General features: G+C 41.1%; 1 protein-coding gene across 4 annotated transcripts in view; it reads left to right on the top strand.

Moving 5' to 3' along the window:
* TOM1L2 (target of myb1 like 2 membrane trafficking protein) overlaps positions 1–19215 on the top strand; it is a 58980-nt gene that overhangs the window by 3014 nt on the left and 36751 nt on the right. For all 4 annotated transcript variants that reach the window (XM_069810417.1, XM_069810415.1, XM_069810414.1 and 1 more), the window contains exons 2-3: positions 17470–17554; positions 18234–18312. In XM_069810417.1, coding sequence (XP_069666518.1) covers positions 17470–17554; positions 18234–18312 — 164 coding nt within the window. The remainder of the gene's footprint in view (positions 1–17469; positions 17555–18233; positions 18313–19215) is intronic.

Here is a 19215-nt window from a genome sequence, read left to right as displayed (position 1 = left end):
GTGCAAGGGAGTCAGCTGCTGTGGTGTGCCTAGGAGATTCCTGAACTTAAAAAACATTTTGCTCATTCCATGTTGCTTTTTACCTGGAGGTTGCAGTGAAGGGAGATAATTGCACCGTTTTACATATAAGATTAAAATCCTACCCAGGATTATGTAGCAGCATCCATTAGTTCTCAAAGGGTTTGTGAGCAAATGGTGCTTTTCAGCATTTCACAGGACTTAGAAGAAGTCTTCATGGTCCCTTCACCCCTTCACAATGTCACTTTTGTTGGTGGTCAGTGCCTCCTAGCAAGCGTCCTCAGGAAGATCCCTGAGCAGGGGTTGTGTGTGGAGCCTGATGTGCTGCTGGTGATTTACCAGTGCTGTGTGCTCGGCGCCCACTGAATCCAGCAGCATCGGTGATCCTGGATGAAGAGCCCAGGGGGGCACTGGAGCTTTCACTGACAGCTTGTGGTGCATGGCTCTGGCCAGCTGAGGGGTGGCCGTGCCACCAGCCCTGGAGAAGGTCTTTGTGAAAGCTGGCAAGAGTCTAGAGGGAGGAATTGGGTGCCGCGGGTTTTGTAGGCTGCCGAGTGTGTCAGGGCTGACAAGATCCTTTGTGGCACTGGGTGTTGGCCCAGTTCTTAGGACTGAACTGTTTATTTTTTCCAATTAATACTGTAAATACAATAGACTAGATCCTTAGAGGAGGACTATTTTGAAGAATATTCCTGACCATTGAGGAGGAGAAGTACAGGAAGATGTGTAGTAAAACAGCTAAGACAGACTGCTTGCTATTGGGAGAGGGACTGACCTGGGGAAAAAGCTGCAATTTACAGTAGTGGGAATTTGCCTTGAGATTCAACATCCTGCCATAAATTGTGTTTTTATCTTTCTTTGTTCAAGGGGGCCATCTTTAAAGTGTCACCACTGTATTCAAGGTTATTAGAACAAATACCCTTACTGTAGGTTAGGGAAAACATCTTAGATGATTAAAGCTGATTGAATTACAGGAATGTGGAGTACTGGTGACTTTTTCTGCTCATTCTGCTTATTTGATATAGGCCATATGGCTTGCACATGAGGACACAGTAAAACCAGTTAGATTTTGTAGTATTTTTTTTTTCAGTCTGGAGACTTTGCAGTTGCTTCAGGAGAGTATTTGTTTAAATCCAAACCAAGTCCTGCTGCTGGCCCCCCCTGCTCCCTCAGGTGCGAAGGGCTGAGTTGGGGCAGTGAAGCGTGAAATGGACTCCTCATGGGGTGATGGACAGGAGTGTTGAGGTCCATTTTGGTAAGGGCTCTGGTCAGGGCTCTGGGTGCTGCTGAAGTCAGCCGTTCTTGCTGCAGCCTGAAGTCTGCTTGACTTGGAGCCAAAGACCTCCAGGGAGAGAGGTCCAGCACCTGAGTTAAATGCACAGAGACCTGAAAGTTAATTTTTAGCAATATAATAGAAATTAAGGTGTCCTGAATAACTGGGGGTGGGGGTGTTGATTAGACGATGCTGGTTTACATCCTTGGTCCCTGTTGATGAAGGGAGGTTTGAACGAGGGGTGCCGGTCTGGGCACTTGCCCTGGAGTCTGTTTTCAGAAGAGGCACAGTGCAGTGATTTAATACAGAGTATTGTTTAAGGAGGCTACGAAAACAGGGTTTCAGCAAAAGATACAGAGGCACTTTATTGAAGCAACAGTGAGGCAGACAGCTTTTCAATTGATTTTTATCAAAGCACTTGCAGTTTCCATTCAAGGCTGTGAAACTGATAATAAATATGGTGGACAGACTCTGTTTTTAGAGCTGCTGTTTTGTGTTTTAGTTTCAAAGTCTGTGCAATGTATAGGTGATAAAAAGCATAAATGTCTGGAGAACACAGGGAAGAAAGAAGTGTTGTAGGAGCCCTGAGAAGTAAGGAAGTGACCCTCTTTTTTTTTTCTTTTTTTTTTTTTTTTTAATGAGAAAATGCCTCAGCTTGGAGGGGTGTATGAACACCTTTTATTTTCCTTTTCATAAGAAGCACTCAAGACCTTCCTGCAGGTTTCTTGTATCTTAAGGGGTTTATGAGTCTTAGGAAAAAAAGGGTTCTAAATAAATGAGTTGATGGCTACATGTAAGAATAGAGAGATATATTACAGTGAGCAGCCCATGGTAATCCTGCAGGATAAATTAACCCAGGCTTTCTTGTCCACACACACAATTTGCTTAAGTTCCCTTCAGACTAAACTTACTGCTGTGCTGTGCTGTGCTGTAAGGAAAACATTTTTTTTAAAGACAGACCTTTTCCCAATGCTAGAAGTCAGTGTTTAAAGTGGACACCATAACCTTAGGATCTGGTACCAATAAAATTATGTGTTTGCAGCATGCTGTTGGGGTCTCAATCATCTCTCTTTTCAGTCATTGCATTATAATAAAATAAAATATCCTTTGCATTTAGCCATAGCCACTGAAGTATTGTGCCCTGTTCGAAGGGAAGCTTTTCTCAGTACAAGGTGTCAGTAACTTTTCTTGCTATCAGATGCCCACAGCATACGCTGTATCAAAAAGATGACTTTTGTCTTTGCCTGCAGTGAAGAGTGCACAAGAAGTAGTCTTCTTGGAGTTTAAGTACTTTTATAGGTACTCCTGTAGTTGCTAAAAATCCAGCCCCCCCCCCCCCCCGCCCTTCATATAGAATTGTGCTAGTCATGCAAAAGAGAGTCTGATAAAGTGCTTTTAGTTTTAGAAGATTATTTGGATCTGCTTTCACTTCATGACAATGGATTATGTTGTAAGGAGAATCTCCATGAAATATGAAAATGGATATCTTTGCTTTTAAAGGAGCAAATAAATACTGAGTCATGAATCTGGCAACTTGGAGAAACTACATACATGTGTGAAGCTGGATAATTAGTATAATACCATTTAATACTAGGTTTCTAAGACTGGATTTATTTTATAGGCACAAAAGCAGATTGTAGTTCTTGAAGGTATTATAGCATGTATTTTTGAGTAATGCAGTTTTATCTCTTCCAGCACAGTACGCTTAAATGTATATTCCATATGCTTCTAATATAAATCTATATGTGAGGGGTTGCAGTGTGAGGACAGCTCGTTCCCAGTTTGATACTGCTCTGTTTGTGTACCTGGCAGATTTTTTAAACTGCATATTTAAAATACGCTTGACTAAAACCACGCAGTTAGAAAATGCCCACAGACCCTTCCAACTGATTTTGTATTTCATCCAAAACAATTTTCACCAAAAAAAGAAGTATTGTATGTTTTCCGTAGTTGAATTAAGAACATTTTTAAATTACCCAGACTTTCCTTTGATTTTGTAAACTATGTTGAGTTTTTAATTAAGCATTCTTTGAAGGTGATCAAGGCATTTGGTAGTATCCTCAGTCATAACAGTCAGTGGAGGAACAGCAGCAGTTTTTGCAGAAATTTTGATGAGATGATCCTTCATGGGAAATGACCCTGCACAGTACCTGCAGGGCTGGTGCTCTTCAGGGTTAGCCTGACAATCTCTTTTCTCATCTGGTATATCATACTTGACTCTGGGTAAATCATATCACACTTTGTGTTTTAGTTTCAAAGTCTGTGCAATGTATAGGTGATAAAAAGCATAAATGTCTGGAGAACACAGGGAAGAAAGAAGTGTTGTAGGAGCCCTGAGAAGTAAGGAAGTGACCCAGAAGGCCAGCATGCATTAACACCTTTTTCACCCCATATGAGTCTGCACAGATCATTCAGAACTAGTTTTCCATTTTCTCATTTGCATCCATCTGGGAATTACTAGTTTTCTACGTAAAAGAAACTTGTTGCTGAGTAAAAAAACCCTATCTACGATAGATAGGCCTTATCTTGTGTATTTGCTTAGTCATGCTGCTGATGGTTCTCCATGATTGTTTTGCTTCATTTGTTTCAGTTATCGTCAATGGGAAAGGGCTCTTTTAAAATTGATGATTCTTGAGCATAAAAGATGCTGGTCTAAAGGCTTTGCTACAGCTTGGTCTCTCTTCCCTTAGGAGCAGGCCCTTTGCTACAGGTAAACATTTCTTTACCTAACTCATGGAGCCAGATCTTCCAACCTGTAGGCACTCTTCCCGTTGCTGAAGGAGGGGAGACACAAATAAATACAGCCAGTCTGTTATTGACAGCACTGTCTTTAAATTTAAATATACTCTATGATTGTTCTGTACCTGCCAGAATTATAAGGTAGGCCCCATAATATAGTAACTCATTTCAAAATCAAGGATTAGGGAAGCAAATAAGTCCATGTATGTATATACCATGTCTGTGCTTGGGCGATTCCTATCATGGCTATGTATAGACTATTTACCCGTGCTTCTGTATCTCTCAGTTCACAGAAACCCTTTGGCAGCTCAGTGTTTGCAACGTAGTCCAGAGAGCATCAGGAGACTCAAAAAAATAAGTAGATATTCAGGAGAAACCTGTTGAAGAATTTGGTTAGTTGGTAAGCCTGCTTATTCTTTGAGAGTAAGCCAGTCTGTTCCCCAGCTGGTCCTCAGAAGCCTTCTGGGTTAGATTACTTTGGGAAGAAATTCTTTGTTCAAATTCAGCTCAAAGAAAACATGCACAAAGTGAAGGCACAGCTTGGTGTTATAAACTGTGTTTGAACCCAAAGAACTCTGCAGAGTATCCGTTTCTTATTCTTAAGGCAAGAAAGACTTTGTTACATCCCAAATGTGGTCAGGAATGTTGAGGATATTGTTAACTTGGACATGTTGCATCCTCTGTATTTTCATGGGATACATCTATTGCAAGAAGTGTGACCAGCTTTGTATTTGACCCAAATAACAAAAAAAATCACATTTCTGGCATAGCAAGTAAATGCAGAAGGTCCCTTTTTAAAATCTGGTATTTCCTGCCTTTTTTTTTTTTTTTTTAACTTTAGTTTTGTCTCAATTATAGCTTTCTGCATTTATTTTCCTCTTGGAAGGAAAAGGGCGTCCTTCCTTGCCTATACACACAAAAAGCTACCTTGAGCAGATTAAATAAGTTGCAAGCTTCAGCAGCTTTGCTGGCAAATTTTGGAAGGTCCTTATGTCCTGTACTAGGCCTACAGGCTAGCGGTATTTGATAGCTTCTGATCACTTTGTCTTCTCAGACTAACAAATACGTCTGTATGTTTTAATAGAGGCATTTTAGTTATAGTGTGATGACCAAATACTTTCTGAAATACAGATATTTTTTTTCAGACATTTGTAAGGCTTTAATTAGTAATCTTGTCCAAAAAGTCAAGCCTGAAGTAAGTTTTTGACTGAGGTGATCCAGAAATGACATACTGTATTGTAGCTCTTCCTTCCAAAACATCTTTCCTTGCAGTTGATGCAATGGACATCTGTTGGGCTCAATACTTTCACTCAAAAGTGCTTTTCCCTCTTTTATATGACGCTGTCAAGAATCTGAACTCCTCAGTGTTCACCAAAAAGCACTCCAATCAGTTAACAGTGTTAAGGAATTTAACCAGTTAATTGGCTCCTAATTTAAGATTAGGAGAGAAAATATGCAAACTTTGTTGGAATATTTCTTCTGGAGTGAATCTTGAAATCACAATAACATTGTGACCAGTTATTACCTGAACACTGTCTATTATTTTTCTGAGCAGTTGTTATGGTGTATAGGTATGATAATAAGATGATTGATGGTGAAAGGTACGGGTTAAGTATATATTTCATTTTGGGGTACCCTTATCTCATGTTTAAGCTGTTGTAGTAAATAGCTTGTTTTTTCATTATCTTTGAGCTGCCCTTTCTCTACTGATTTTTCAGGTCTTCTAATTAGAAGGGTATTTTAGTGAAAAGAGAGATCTCAGACCTTTGTGAAATTTTCTGCTAGTACAAATAATGGTAAATCTGAAATTACTTATTAGACAAGAAGTTGTTATGGCAACTATAAGATGGCTGGCTAATCAGAGAATGAGATCAGTTTTTATTTACAAGCGTAATGAGCAATTAAGTTTGAGCAGCTGTCAGACTTGGAAAGTGATTAAAGTTCAGCAAACAACCCAAATGGGTCAGTGTTCAGTTCTGGTGGTTTTCTGACACTGCAGCTTGATCATGTGTGGGTTTTACCTACTATAATTAAAACTGCCTTTAAAATCCCCATCTATGTCAATGACTTGGCATAGCAAGTGAGTAATGAAAAATCCCTCTTCCAACCAGGTTCCTTAAAGGGTATTGGCCTTGAGTCTTGCTGCTGTTAATGAGGTATTTCACATGTGGCACCCCTTAAAGCAAACCTTAGTTTGCATGCTGGCTTGCAGAATCATCTCCAGGCCGTTGATGATCTCCAGGAGAGACCTGAAACAGTACAGTCTCGCTCAGGCAAGCTTTACACCTCTAAAGGGCACTCTTTCATAAAAGACATCGTTATACTGTTGTTAGTTGCTTAGGAAGCCGCTGCTGGGCTCAGAGGAAGGATGTGCACAGTGTACATGAACATAAAACCTGAAAGAAGTTGGGAAAGTCTTGATTCACCCAGAAACATAAGGGAATGCTCAGGAGAGGCTAACCTCAGCAGGAGCTGGTGAAGCTCAGTCATTCAGCTGGCCACCAGTGAGTGGGGCCAGGTTGGCATCTTTGGTGATATTCATTGCTTTCCCAAGCAGGAGCAGTGACACTAGCATATATCAGTGTCACACTGCCAAAAAGGCTTCAGTAGGTTTCATATTTGTTATTCAGTATCCTGTGACTTCTCCTGTGTTGTTGATAAACAAGCTGTAAGCAGCAAAGACCGGAGAGCTGGTTCTCTGTACATTCCAGAAGATCCTGTATGTTCACATTGGGAAAGTTACCTTCCCATCCATACTGTGCAATTTTCAGAATACATTAGATCAGCCCTTTTCATCTGCAAGGATTTGTTTCCCTGCTGCACATGGTAAATAAGCCAAACTGTTTTTATGCCATGCTCAAAATCTGTGTCCTAGTTAGAATTTTAACTATCCAAGGACCAATATAGTTATCTTCCAAAAGTGTGCTGCAGTCCCCTGATAAATTTACATTGTTTTTAATTTTACCACACTAACAGTATCGTGTAATATAGACGATTGCAGTGGAACGTGAAATGTATAGGGACGGTTCCTGACCTGAAGAATTTACAAAGTCATATGACTGGATAACACAAGTTGGTGAATGGGGACTTATGGGAAAATTGAAATGACAGTCTTAGGAATGGGCATTTGCATACTTGATCTAAACTTCTGGTATTTACATTTTCTATTTATCAGTCGTTTTCAGGCTTATCTATGGCTGTGGCACATGAGAAACAGGGCTGTACAAATGGAGCAGAATTTTTAGCAGGGTTATTAGGGACCAAGAAATCCGCATTTCTCAGCTCATACAAGACGGAATTGCACACGTGTATCTTGTTGTTATTGTTGCCTGATTTGCACTGAGAAGATTGGAAGTGTTTAGCTGCTAAGCTTTTACAGGCATAGCAAGCTTGGCTTGTTGGAACGGGCAGCTGGCAACAGAGCCCTTCAATGACAGCAACGTTGGCAAAAGTGATTCCTGTTACCTAGTGGAACAGGAGCCAGCTCTCCCCGCTTCCCATGGTGAAAACACTTAGTGTATTCCAGACGCTGATCTTCAAGCCGTGGAGGTATTGGAGAGTTTGAATGGGATCATCCTGTAGAGCAGTGTGAGGGAAGGCTGCAAAATTGAAAAGCAAACCAAAGCATTTCACACTAGAAAACGTGAGCTGTCAGCCCTCAAAAGCTGCAGGCTCCTTACTGTCTAGTTTGCTTCTACGTATGGGATAATCGTGGTCCGGAGGACACAGCTCTCATCTTCGTAGCTGTAGATAGATAGGAGAGCTGGGTGTGGAAACATGGACATGAAATAGTCTACTGCAAGATTTGTTTCTTTTAATTTGTAACACATTTTAATTATTGTGTATGAACGTTTACTTAAAAATCGGCCATAGCATGCTGCAGCTAAGGAGTAAACTTGTTCTTGTAGCTGCTTTCTTTGTAGGAATGAAAGATTTTCCCTTTTTTCCCCTCACTAAATATAATTAGTGTTTTCAGTTTATTTTAAGCATGTGAGAATGTGGGCAATTGACTTTAGGAGTAACCTGTAAAAAAATAATATAAATAATACTAATGTAGGAGCCTGATGGATTATCTTTGCCTTCCAGTTTGTTTGCAGCAAACAACATGTTACAAGCGAGTGGGTGGGAGGGGGTGTTTTAAATATATGGGGATGGATTTTTAGAGTTTGCAGCTGACGTGGATTAAAAATTCTTAGAACATTTCATCCATGAAAGGCAATTAGTTTTGTTTTATGAATATGAAAAGCACGTAGCTTGTAAGTACTGGAGTGAAGTCCCAAGTGAGTTATTAGAACTTGCTTTACTCATGTAGTACAAAATTAGCCATCAAGAGCTGATAGATTTCAAATATAGCTCACTGACACACTGATCATCCATAACTTTTCATAAAGACATTTTTTCGGTCTCACCTGTAATTACTGGATGCCGTTGAAGTCTTGAACAGGGCAGCTAGTCACAGATGAGGACACCTTCTTGCTCTTGATGGCGCTTGCAACATTTTGTGCAGCTGGGATATCAAATTGTAATACCGCTCTGCCTACAGTTCTGGGTGGTAAAACTGCATCCGGATGGGTAGAATATTCCTCTTTTTCTCTGTTACCTCCTCGTAGTATATTACTGGTCAAATACATTCTTCTGCTTTGTATGTGTGGTATTGTTTTTCTGCATTTGGGGGGGAATGTTTATGTAAAAAACTGTCATACTGGTGTTCTGTGCCACTCTTACAAATGCAGTAGAGACTTTTGGCATACTTGTTAACAAAGAAGTTGAGAAATAAATCACTACTTTCGGCTGCCCCTTCTCTCAGATTTGTAAGTTAAAGCTGATAAAACGAACGGAGTCTGCGTTTTTTTAGCAGTTGTTTTTTGGCATTAGGACAAATTTATGTGCATGTATTAGTTTAAGAGCTTTTTTGGTATATTGGCATTGTCTGTAGCGAGTTGTCTTTCTGGTGAGAAAAGCTTCTCAGCTACTAAGGGCTGTTTGGAAGAAGACTATTTTTTCAGCTTCTTTGGCTGGTTTCTTTGTCTGGCGTTTTTTTTGGATGGGGGAGAGCCAAAGACTCAGCTATTAAGAAATTTTGTATTTCCAGTGTTGGTGAAGGTGTTATTCATCCAGTATGTCAGTGTTTTAATACCTGAGATTCTTAGTTAAGGAACTGGTAGCCCCAATTAGGGAACAGGTAGCCCCCCTCCCAATCATCCAAATTCCTTGGAAAAATTAAACCAATATAAAAACCCTTTGGCAAGTAGTAGGCTACAATCCAAGTTCTGCCTTTGGAAGTGGCTAAATGTCAGTGTGATTTGGTATACAGCATCTGCTGCCTTACTCTGGTCAAAGGAGGGGGAGATTTAAGTAGCTATCCCAACGCAGTGACCTGTTGAAACAATGCTGTGCTGATAAATTGTCCCATACAGAGTCATATGGACTAGTCACAGCAGTTGCAGTCTAATTCAGAAAAGGCAAATCCAAGGGAGAACATTTTGTCACCTGAAAGGTTTTAATTTATGCTTTTGTGCCTCTCATCTAGAGAAGAAAGATGGACACTCAGAGTGTGATAATATTAGACTACTGGAAGTGTTGCCTAATAGATCACAGATGTTTGCGAAGTGGCAAGCCATCATCTCCACTGATACAACAGTATGGGGGGACAGTCTGTCATGAGATGTGACATGTCATAAAGGAGCATTGATTTGTCGCTCCCCTACAGTAAATCACACAGTAAACATCTCCGTTCAAATCCATTAAAATCCATTAATACAGGACATATATTTTAAAACTGCTTTGACACTTCTGATTGAAGGCTTTAGCGTATTGATTTCTGACGTGAGCAGGTCCTTGTTTGTCAATCGTAAAGTAGCACCATACTTTGAATATCGTGGGTTTGCAGTGGGATGGGAATCTGGCCAAGGTCACTGCTGAAAGAGGTGAAGTAATGTGTGGTGCAGGCTCAGTTTTAGGGAAAAGTGCCTCCGAGTCATGCAAATGGCTTGATGAGCTGGGAGCTGCTGCTGTATGTCCTAGCTCTGAAGGACAGCTATTTACAGTACATAGGTCAACACGTTAGCTTTAATGAGCATACAGTATGTAGGAGGAAGTTTTGATTGTTTTTTTTTTTAAAGCTGTATAGAATGAATAAGTCAGAGGGATTTCACTTTGTTTTAAAGAAGGAGTAGTCTCTTTCTGCCATCTGTTTTGAAAGAGAGCAACTTGCATACACATGTCATTCAGTGGAGCATGCTGTCAGCAGCAACAATTTCTGCTGATAGGGGAACTTCAGTGAGAAGATTCATAACAAAAGTCTTTATTGTATAGAAACACACTGTTCTGCTTGGGATCCAGATTCCAAATGCTTTTAAGGACTATGACTAAACCATCATTTGTGCCTGAGATGAACGACATCTGAGTACAGAAACTGCCTGGACTAAGTTACCCCATCAGGCCATTTCTGTACAATACAATAGCGTAGTACTGGAAGGTCCATCTGGTTTTACAACCTGCAAATACATCAATACCTATGAGATGTGGTAAACTAAGCGAGTCAGGCTGATATGCTCCCTTGCCTACTCCAGTATTTTTATAAGGATTTCTGGTTTTGATTTTTGTTCAGATGAAGCTCTGATCTGAGTATGAAAGAAAAATCTTCTCTGTTGTACAGCTGTTAATATTTGTTTAATATGTATTAATCCATTCACCTTGCTCTGCTTCTGAAATTGCTGTGCAGCTATGCTCAGTTAATCAGCTGTAATTTCCTACTCCTGAGAGGCTGAATTTGTGGGCAATGTCTTTTCTGTAGCATATCTAAATCACAGGAATGTCACAGCATAACTGTGAATACCATGTGGTCTTTAAAAAAGCACAATAATTGCATATCTCATATTCACGACTGCAGGCAAGTGTGATCTGGAAGGCACATTTGAAGAAGTTTGGCATTTGGGCGGCAGCTTCAAAAAGAAGAAAACCTGAAAGTTAATTGGAGAAAATGACAGTTCCCAGTTTACTGCTGTGCCTTCAAACAGCATTTGAGCTAAATACTCGTTATGATTGCACATGTGCATGTCCACAGCTTCTCTTGTTATTTTATTTTAATGTAGACTCCACAGTCATTACAAACTATGATTATTCATTTATTCAGCCCCAGAAGCTTTGGCAAAACAATGAGTGGAGGATAGATGACTTCATCGCAAAGAGTTTCTATGTAAGCATAGCTAAAATCAATTGAAAAATCACACTGGTCAAAGTGGATGACCAGTGCTGCAGCAGTACAACCCAAATCACGTTTTTCTGTAATGCCTTGCAGTTCAGATTGAGCCCGTTTGTTCTAGCTGACTGGCTTTTTCTTTGGAAGTGTGAAGCTCAGCATTTTCAGAGCAGTGTGAAATAAGGAATGTAGAAAAAGGACTTGGAGCAGTGAGGTGGCTAATTGAAAAATGCTATAGGAGCTGTGCTTTCTAACAAAGAAACTGGCAGGTTTTTATGAGTAAGTCACTTCAAAATTGAGTTTTGATCTTGAGTTTTGAATGAGTCACATTTATTTTTTAATAGCAGCGTTTTGATAAAAAGGAAAAAACCTCCTGTTGGTTACCATAATGTCTAAGTGTCCGTGACTGTCTTTCTAAAAGCAAATATAGAGAAGGCAAGAATAGACTGTTAAGTCCAGGAGTATCCAAGTGTGTTATTCTAGTGTATCTGTCTTCCAAGTGAGATGTCTTGAACTCAGCAGCTATGCGAATGCTGAGGTCTTATCTTCATTTTGCTTGGACAGCTGAAATATGTTTCTGTGGCCTCTGTATGGTCTTTCCCCAGGTCTTATTGACGGTGCTGTGCAGGTCATTGATGATTTGTTGAATCCAAGAGAGACAACTGCAGTCACAAAACATAATGATGCTTTAAAGCAAAACAATTCTATAACCTATAGCTTGGAGGAGAGATGCTATCATCTCATTCAGTCGCTTAACTTCCCTTGTGAGCTATCTTGTGTGTTTTGCATTGCCTTGCAAAACTCCTCCCCCCGCCTCCCCTCGAAAGACCTTTGTCCATTCTATAAAAGCATTTTGCATTTGACCTCAGCTGATAGCCCTTGCTTCTGAGAGCTCTCCACTGAGCTGAAGGGAGGGGGACCAGTAGGATGGTAGTAAAAGTCTGCTAATACTGTGGCTTCTTCTGTTCTTTGTCAAATATTATGCAGAGTGCAATATAACACATCTGACTGTTTGATTTGCTAATTTCAGTCTTGGAGCACAGCTGGTAGGCAGGTGGACTGTTAAGAGCCAAGACAAAGATCTAAGATCCACAATCTTCTGAACTTCCAAGCAAAAAAAACCAAACATGTTTTATGCTACTTGAACACGAAACACTGTTGGAGGGGAGGGGAGAAATTTGGAATTGGAACTTTCTTGCTTTTGGATCTCCCTAATACAGTGCATTGGTGTGCATGCTTCTTGCATAAAGAGGTGATCTTTCGTGCGTAATTCTTCCCAAACATATGAATCAAGAGTCTCTGAAGCAACACCTGGAGAAGTCCCAAGAGAGAAAACTGTGATTTCTCTGAACACAAAGATCTGTTCATTCACGAGATTCTGGTATTCAGACAGAAAACAGAACAGTTCTGCCATTTTCATATAATGTGATATAAAGCTAGTGCAACGTTTACTTTTCACTTTTGCCTTTTCTTTCAAGAACATTATGCAGCACCACAGTCACTTACTGGTGCTTACAGATAGACCTTTTGGGGAGATTTTTACCCTGGTTGTGCCTGCTGTGATTGTTCAGCTAGAGTAGATGTTCTCAGTGCTTCCAGCAGTCAGTTTTTCAGTCTCAGCTGTGTAAGCATGCATATGGCATGTGAGTTAAATAACATACAGACTTCAACTTGTGCAATTGCAATCCTAATGAAAATCTTCAGGCTGTCTCCATCGGCAGGTTCAGTATAATGGTCAGAGACGAGCATTGGAAGGGGGAAGCAGGGAAGAGTGAGGAGTTCTGCTTTATCTCATCCATATGTGAACAAAGTCAAATTTTAAAAGTGTCATCAACATGGAACTGTAACTGTGAAGCAAAAGTAGTATGGACTGAAAAGGGCTGAGAGTGGCTTCTTGAGGACAATTAGTGTTAGCATTTCTTTGTTAGGTGACTTTTGAGCTGCGTTGAAGATGGGTGGTAAAAGTTCTTCTGTTTTTTCCCTGCACTTAAAAGAGCATTCCTGTCCTGCCCTGCACAGTCTGTTTATTATGTGTTGGTTACACAGGCATTTCTGACTTGATTTCCTTGTGGTGACATCTCTCGGGTTGGAGCAGGTTGCTCTAGAAGAGGCTTGGCTGGAGGGTGTGGGCACTGAGACTGTTTACACTGAAAACTTTGCACTACTGAACAGTGCCTTCTGAATGCCATGAAATGTACACGATTTCAATGTGAGCAGGGAAATACTGATATTGCCATTTGGCAGAGTGTGGAAATGCGGCCGCAAGAGTTAGATATCAGAGGGAAGGTGTGAATGAAAAAATAGCACAATTTTTTCTCTTTTTCTTTGCGGACTAGAGATAAGCTAATGCTTGCGTGTGCATATGCAGTGTCCAAGGTCTGCAGTGTGTCAGGCGTGGGGTGCCAAATTGTCTGCCTTTCTACCAGAACATTTTTTCTTTAATTTGGGAAATGTGGTGGGAACTGATAGCATCTTGTTTCTGAGAGAGACTTTCTGATAATCTCACTGGTGGTATCATGTCTCCGTGTGAGACACTAACTCCTGGCCCCTGCTGCAGTGACAAACTCGGCAATAACACAGCGCTCGGAGTTGCTCTCGGGTCAGAAGCTGTGCAAGGCACCCTTGGCACCCAGGCTGGGAGTTGCCAGCCCTTTTGTTTTGCAATTAAACTATACCATAAACTCTTCAGTTCAGTGAGGGGAGGGGCAGGAGGGACTCCTACTCATTGCCTTTTTCCTTGTCTGATTTAACATTTCTTATGTCACACTGGAATCCTTTGGTCATGTTCCAGAGTCCTTGTGTGAACTAGTGCCATTTAGATGCCTTTTAATGAGGTTGGTTGAAAGAGACTGAGGAACTGGTGACTTTTTTAAAGGGTATTTGCATGATTTGCATGCCATTCCTTTGCAATTCTGTGATAGTTTCCAAAACCTGTTTAATCTTGTCAGTGGTATCTGTCTGCTGTTTGAGGAGGAGACTCAGAGATGCATGGCTTCCAAAATGTCCAGTAAATACTGGACAGGTTATTGAGTATTTTTAGGTTACTGCATTTTGAATATATTGGGCAGGGATTCTCTTACGGATGAGTGCAGGCAGAGCTGTTTCACCAGAAATCCAGAACTACAACCTGCTGCGTTTTAGTTTTGGAATAGCTCAACAGGCTTTCAATTCATCGCAGCGTAATACTGTTCTTCAAACAAATCACACACAAACTCGTATGCCTCTCTGCAGTCAGTTAACTCCTTTGTAACAGTTGAGAGAGCACTGCAGCAGCAAATCTGGGTCACACACCCTACAAAGGACAAACGACTACAGATGAGAAGAGCTTGTGTGCTCTCTGTCGCTGAAGAAGAGACTAAAATTAGCTTCTGACTCTTATTCGAATTAAAAATTACCCAAGGGGAAAAGAACTAATTCTCAAAAAGACAACTGTTACATCTTAAACTCACACAGTCTCAGCCACGTATTACTCCAACTAAAGAACAGAAATTAAAAAATAAAAAGGTGGTAACCAAACTTTCTGGGAGAAAGGGGATTTTGTTTTCCATAGTGTATCTCAGAAGGGAAATACAAATAAGGTTATTGGGGACTCCAGATGAGTGTTCCTGTGCTACCCTCCGTACAGTGCTGCAGCAGCATCTCTTCACTCTACCGTCTCCAAAATATCATGCTTTTTAGCTGTGGAGTACCGCCATATACACATTTTGTCAAAATAAACCTTAGCTAAACAGGTTTTACAAGAGCAATGAATGAATTTGCTGCTAGCACAACTTTGTGCAGGATCAGCATTTTCCACAATCATTTATAAAAAGTGATTAGAGGAGACCAGAGAGTATGAACATTGCTAAGTCGCTGCCTGATGCCAAGTGCTGCCAAGAAGACACAAATTTGTTAATATAGTTTTAGATCAAGAAAACAAATCATATGCCCAGCTTAAGGAATACCCTCTATTTAAGGCGTAATCTCTCATTTTGCAGCGCTGTGCTTATAAATCCTTTGCAGCTTTGGGGATCACCTTCTCCAGCAGAGCAGATGTAGTGATTTTTTAAAAATATATATCTCTGAATATTAATGGGTTTTTTCTAATGTTAAATGTTTTCCTAAGCAACAAGGACTATATGAAGGCGAAGGCAGATCACATTCTGTAGGAATAAAGCCTTATGTACAGTATAAGAACAAAATGCAGCTAATGAAAGTGATTGTTGGAAGTAGCTATGCACAAAGATGAATTCCTGTATCCCAGAAAACATTAAACAGCTCTGCCTGCACTCTTCCTTAAGAGAATCCCTGCCTAACATATCCAACATGCAGTAACTTAAAAATACTCAATAACCTGTCCAGTACTTATTGGACACTTTGGAACCCATGCATCTCTCTGAGGCTCCTCCTCAAACAGAAGGAGTTTTCGTTGCCACTCTACCATGAGGTGGTGATGGCTGAAAAAGACTCAGAGCTGAAGATGGCACAGCTGGGAGTTTTGCAACCTCCCACCCTCCGTTTCCTTCCCGGTGGGTGAGACCCTGTGCAGCCATCCCCATGCCTTGCAGCACTGCCTCTCTGAGTGGGAAGCGAGGCCTGCAAAGAATGCTCTCCTGTTCCATAATCTCCTTTTCCATGGAGTCCTCTCCATTCTGGAAATAGATGGCTTCTTTTCAGCACTTTCTACTTGGATTTTGCATAGCTGTCTGGTTTGTCTCAGACTCATGCAATTACTGTCCTTGGTGGAGCTGCTTTAGCCACGATTCTGGTGTAGACAAGTCACTGAAACTTGAATTACCCAGACATATAGTCTTTCTCCAAATAACATCCCATAATTATAGCCTGTGGGCATCTATATCCTCAGTCACATATGTTAATGGGAAAACATCATTGGTAAACAGAAAAAGAGATGTGTGAAGTCCTTGGAGCCTGGCGTTCTCAAACAAAATCTGCCTTGTTCTGGGGGACAGATTGGGGTCTGATGTAAAGACAGAAGGATAGTTGGGAAGGTGGTATCTGTGGTTTTGTTTCTGCTTTAAAATGTTTAAAAGTGTTTTTTTTTTCTTGGTTTATTTTGCATTTTAAAAATGCTTTTGTTTACCCTATTTACCCTCCAACATTGGATGCCAGGGATCTGTAGAAAAACCTAGACTAATTTAACAAAGAAGGTCACATTTGCCTTGAAGGTCCCCTTTCTAGGTCTCTCTGGTGGCAGACTTTATGTTCAACTCTGTAGCATTTCTGAATGTGGGTAGCGTAACACACATAGGGTTTGAATGCTGCAAGTGAGAAGTGTGAAAAATTCAGGGGATGTTCTAGGCACCACTAGACAGAACTATATTGATTTAGGAGGAAATCCCAAGGAGGAAATAGTTCTTGTCAACTGATTACTTGAAGTTATGGTTATGCTACTCTTGCAGACGTCTATAAATTAAACTGCCAACGGTTGGCATCTGCCACTGTCACAGTGCTATAGGTCATCCTTTCCTTAGAATTTAGTCTGATGCCAGAGTGACTTACCTGCCACGCAAATAGTGAGGGGGCATTTGGGAGTCAGGAGGAAGGCAGATTGTGCTTGGGAGATGTGTATGTAGTCCCAGCATGGAGAGGAGAGTGGGTTCATAGCATCGGATGGAGGGAAGCAGTGCCCAGCCCCCTGGCAAGCAGACACTGAGGGACCGCAGTACAGGAGTAAAAGAGTTCCGGGCAAAAAGGGGTGCCCATGAATGATATCATGACTTGAACTGTCACGTGCTAAATGTTTTCACGTGCTGGTGGTTCTTTTCACACTGAAATTCTGGAGTTCCTTGAATTCTGTTTCCAAGTTGCCATCTTTCCTCCCTCAACTCATGTGGAGGTATTCTCCTACTAAAACAGGGAGGAGGTCGTATTGATTTTGGGGAGATTTTCCTACCTCATAACTTGCCAACAATGCAGCATCTGAGAAGTTTAAATTGGAATTAGCTGACATTTTCCTACTCTCCCAGGAGTTCAGGAGTCTTTGAAGAACAGCCCATCTATGTGGGGTGAAGGTGGTGAGCTTGAGTGATAATTGATTCTGTCTGGAAACTTCTATGCTGATCCCTAAAACCAGGAGGGAAGGTTTGACATTACTTACAGTCAGTGGGGACTCTTTTTTTTTTTTTTTTTTTTCCCCTGTCTTTCTTTTACTGGATAGTTTCAGCTCAGAGTAACTGAAGATGGATTGAAGTATAGTACCTAATCAGGAAGATGTGAAAAGATTTATTTTTCTTTACAGAAAAGGCCACAGATGGCTCTCTGCAGAGTGAAGACTGGACACTTAACATGGAGATCTGTGACATTATCAATGAGACAGAAGAAGGGTATGTGCTATTTCAGCAGACTTTGAAAGGTTCATGAACACAATCTTCATCCAGTCATAGTCAGCATGTGAGGAGGTGCAGTGAGTCTGGGGGCAGATGCTCATAGTTTGAACGCAGTTTGCATACGAGTTGCTTAGTTTTCCAGCTCCTTAGGCATTTCAGAAAACTACTGTATGATACAGCACTTTCTGTGGTCGGTCTCTGCTTGGGATGGCTGGGGTGAAAAACGTATTGTTGGAGAGGGTACTGACTTTGTACTTCTGGGGTTCTTGTTTTCAGCAGGTGTTATCTCTTTGCAGTGCTGCAATGCTATTAATTTCAGCCTTTTGAATAGAGACCTTCTCTGATGCATCTCCTTCAGCATCAGAAAAGCTGCGCTGCTTGCAGTTTGCAGGTCTTACGCCCTGGGCGTTTTTCTGAGTGGGTCTCAATTTTTCTTGCTTGATCAACATCCTACCTTTTTGGAGGCCTTGGGCATTGCTCCGGTCTTGACTTCTGTGGTATCTTGTCTCCTCACATAATTCTACATGACCCTAGTTTGGTTGTAGTCAAGTAATCTGAAGTTAACACACATGCTTATGTCCAGCTGGAAGTGGTACAGGATTCCTTTTCCCACAATATATGACATGTGAAAAGTGTGTCTGATCTGTCTTTTAAAAACGGTGTATTTCTCCTTCAGTCCAAAGGATGCCATTCGAGCACTGAAGAAGAGGCTGAATGGAAACAAAAATTACAGAGAGGTCATGCTGGCACTGACGGTGAGTGGGGGCAGGCTGGAATGCCTCAAAAGGGCAGAATCCTTTTCTTTTGTCATTTTCCTTTTCCTGGCAGTTTCTTGAATGTACACACTATTTGCTTTAACAGCCACTGCTCTGCTCTTTTCTTCTCTCCAATTGCCTCCTCACTTCCTTGGGGAGAGTTGCTGGAACCTTTGCATAGCATTTTTCTGACTCAATTGATTTTTTTCGTGGATCTTATTCATCCAAAGTACTGACTGAGGAAAATGAAAGTAGCCCAAATGGGTCTGTTCCCTTCTACTCTCCTCTCCCTGTGTCCAACCGTTTCTCCACTTCAAGGCAACAGCTGTGGGCATATCTGCAAGTGAGGATGGTGAACTTCCCATATTTTCAGCTTCATAAGTAGCTGATTCACAATTACCCTTGTGAATGGATCTGTGTAGGAGACTCGTGTTAATTTATGCTGATCTAATTTCACTCAATAAAGTGTAAATTATATTCTGTGCATTTAGGCAGCACTGCTAAGGTGTGAGATAATTTGCCAGTGACCTTTCCTACTGATGACTTTAGCTAGGGGTTTCCTGGGTAATGCAGCACTCCTGAACATGTGGTGCTGGGCAGGCTCTGCACAGCAGCAGTCTAAAGAATGAGCAGCAGTAACTAGATCGAGTTATACTCCTGTGGGTAGGTGATCTGTATGATTCTTTCACACAGCTCTTGTTGCATCTCCCTGACGAAGCGTAACTGTACTTTCTGTCTTCTTGCCATTTCCTATCCTGGATTGTCATTTTGACAGATTACCAAAGACCAAACCATGAGATTATCCATTGTGCAGGAAAGAGCGAAATTCATCAGGAATGAGTCCGTGTCATCAGGGCTGATGAAAGTAGCTGAAGTAGGAGAGTAATTACAGACTCCTCAGAT

This window comes from Haliaeetus albicilla, chromosome 22 (genome assembly GCF_947461875.1).
Source record: "Haliaeetus albicilla chromosome 22, bHalAlb1.1, whole genome shotgun sequence".
Classification (NCBI taxonomy): domain Eukaryota; kingdom Metazoa; phylum Chordata; class Aves; order Accipitriformes; family Accipitridae; genus Haliaeetus; species Haliaeetus albicilla.
This window is presented reverse-complemented; position numbering and strand designations above follow the sequence as displayed.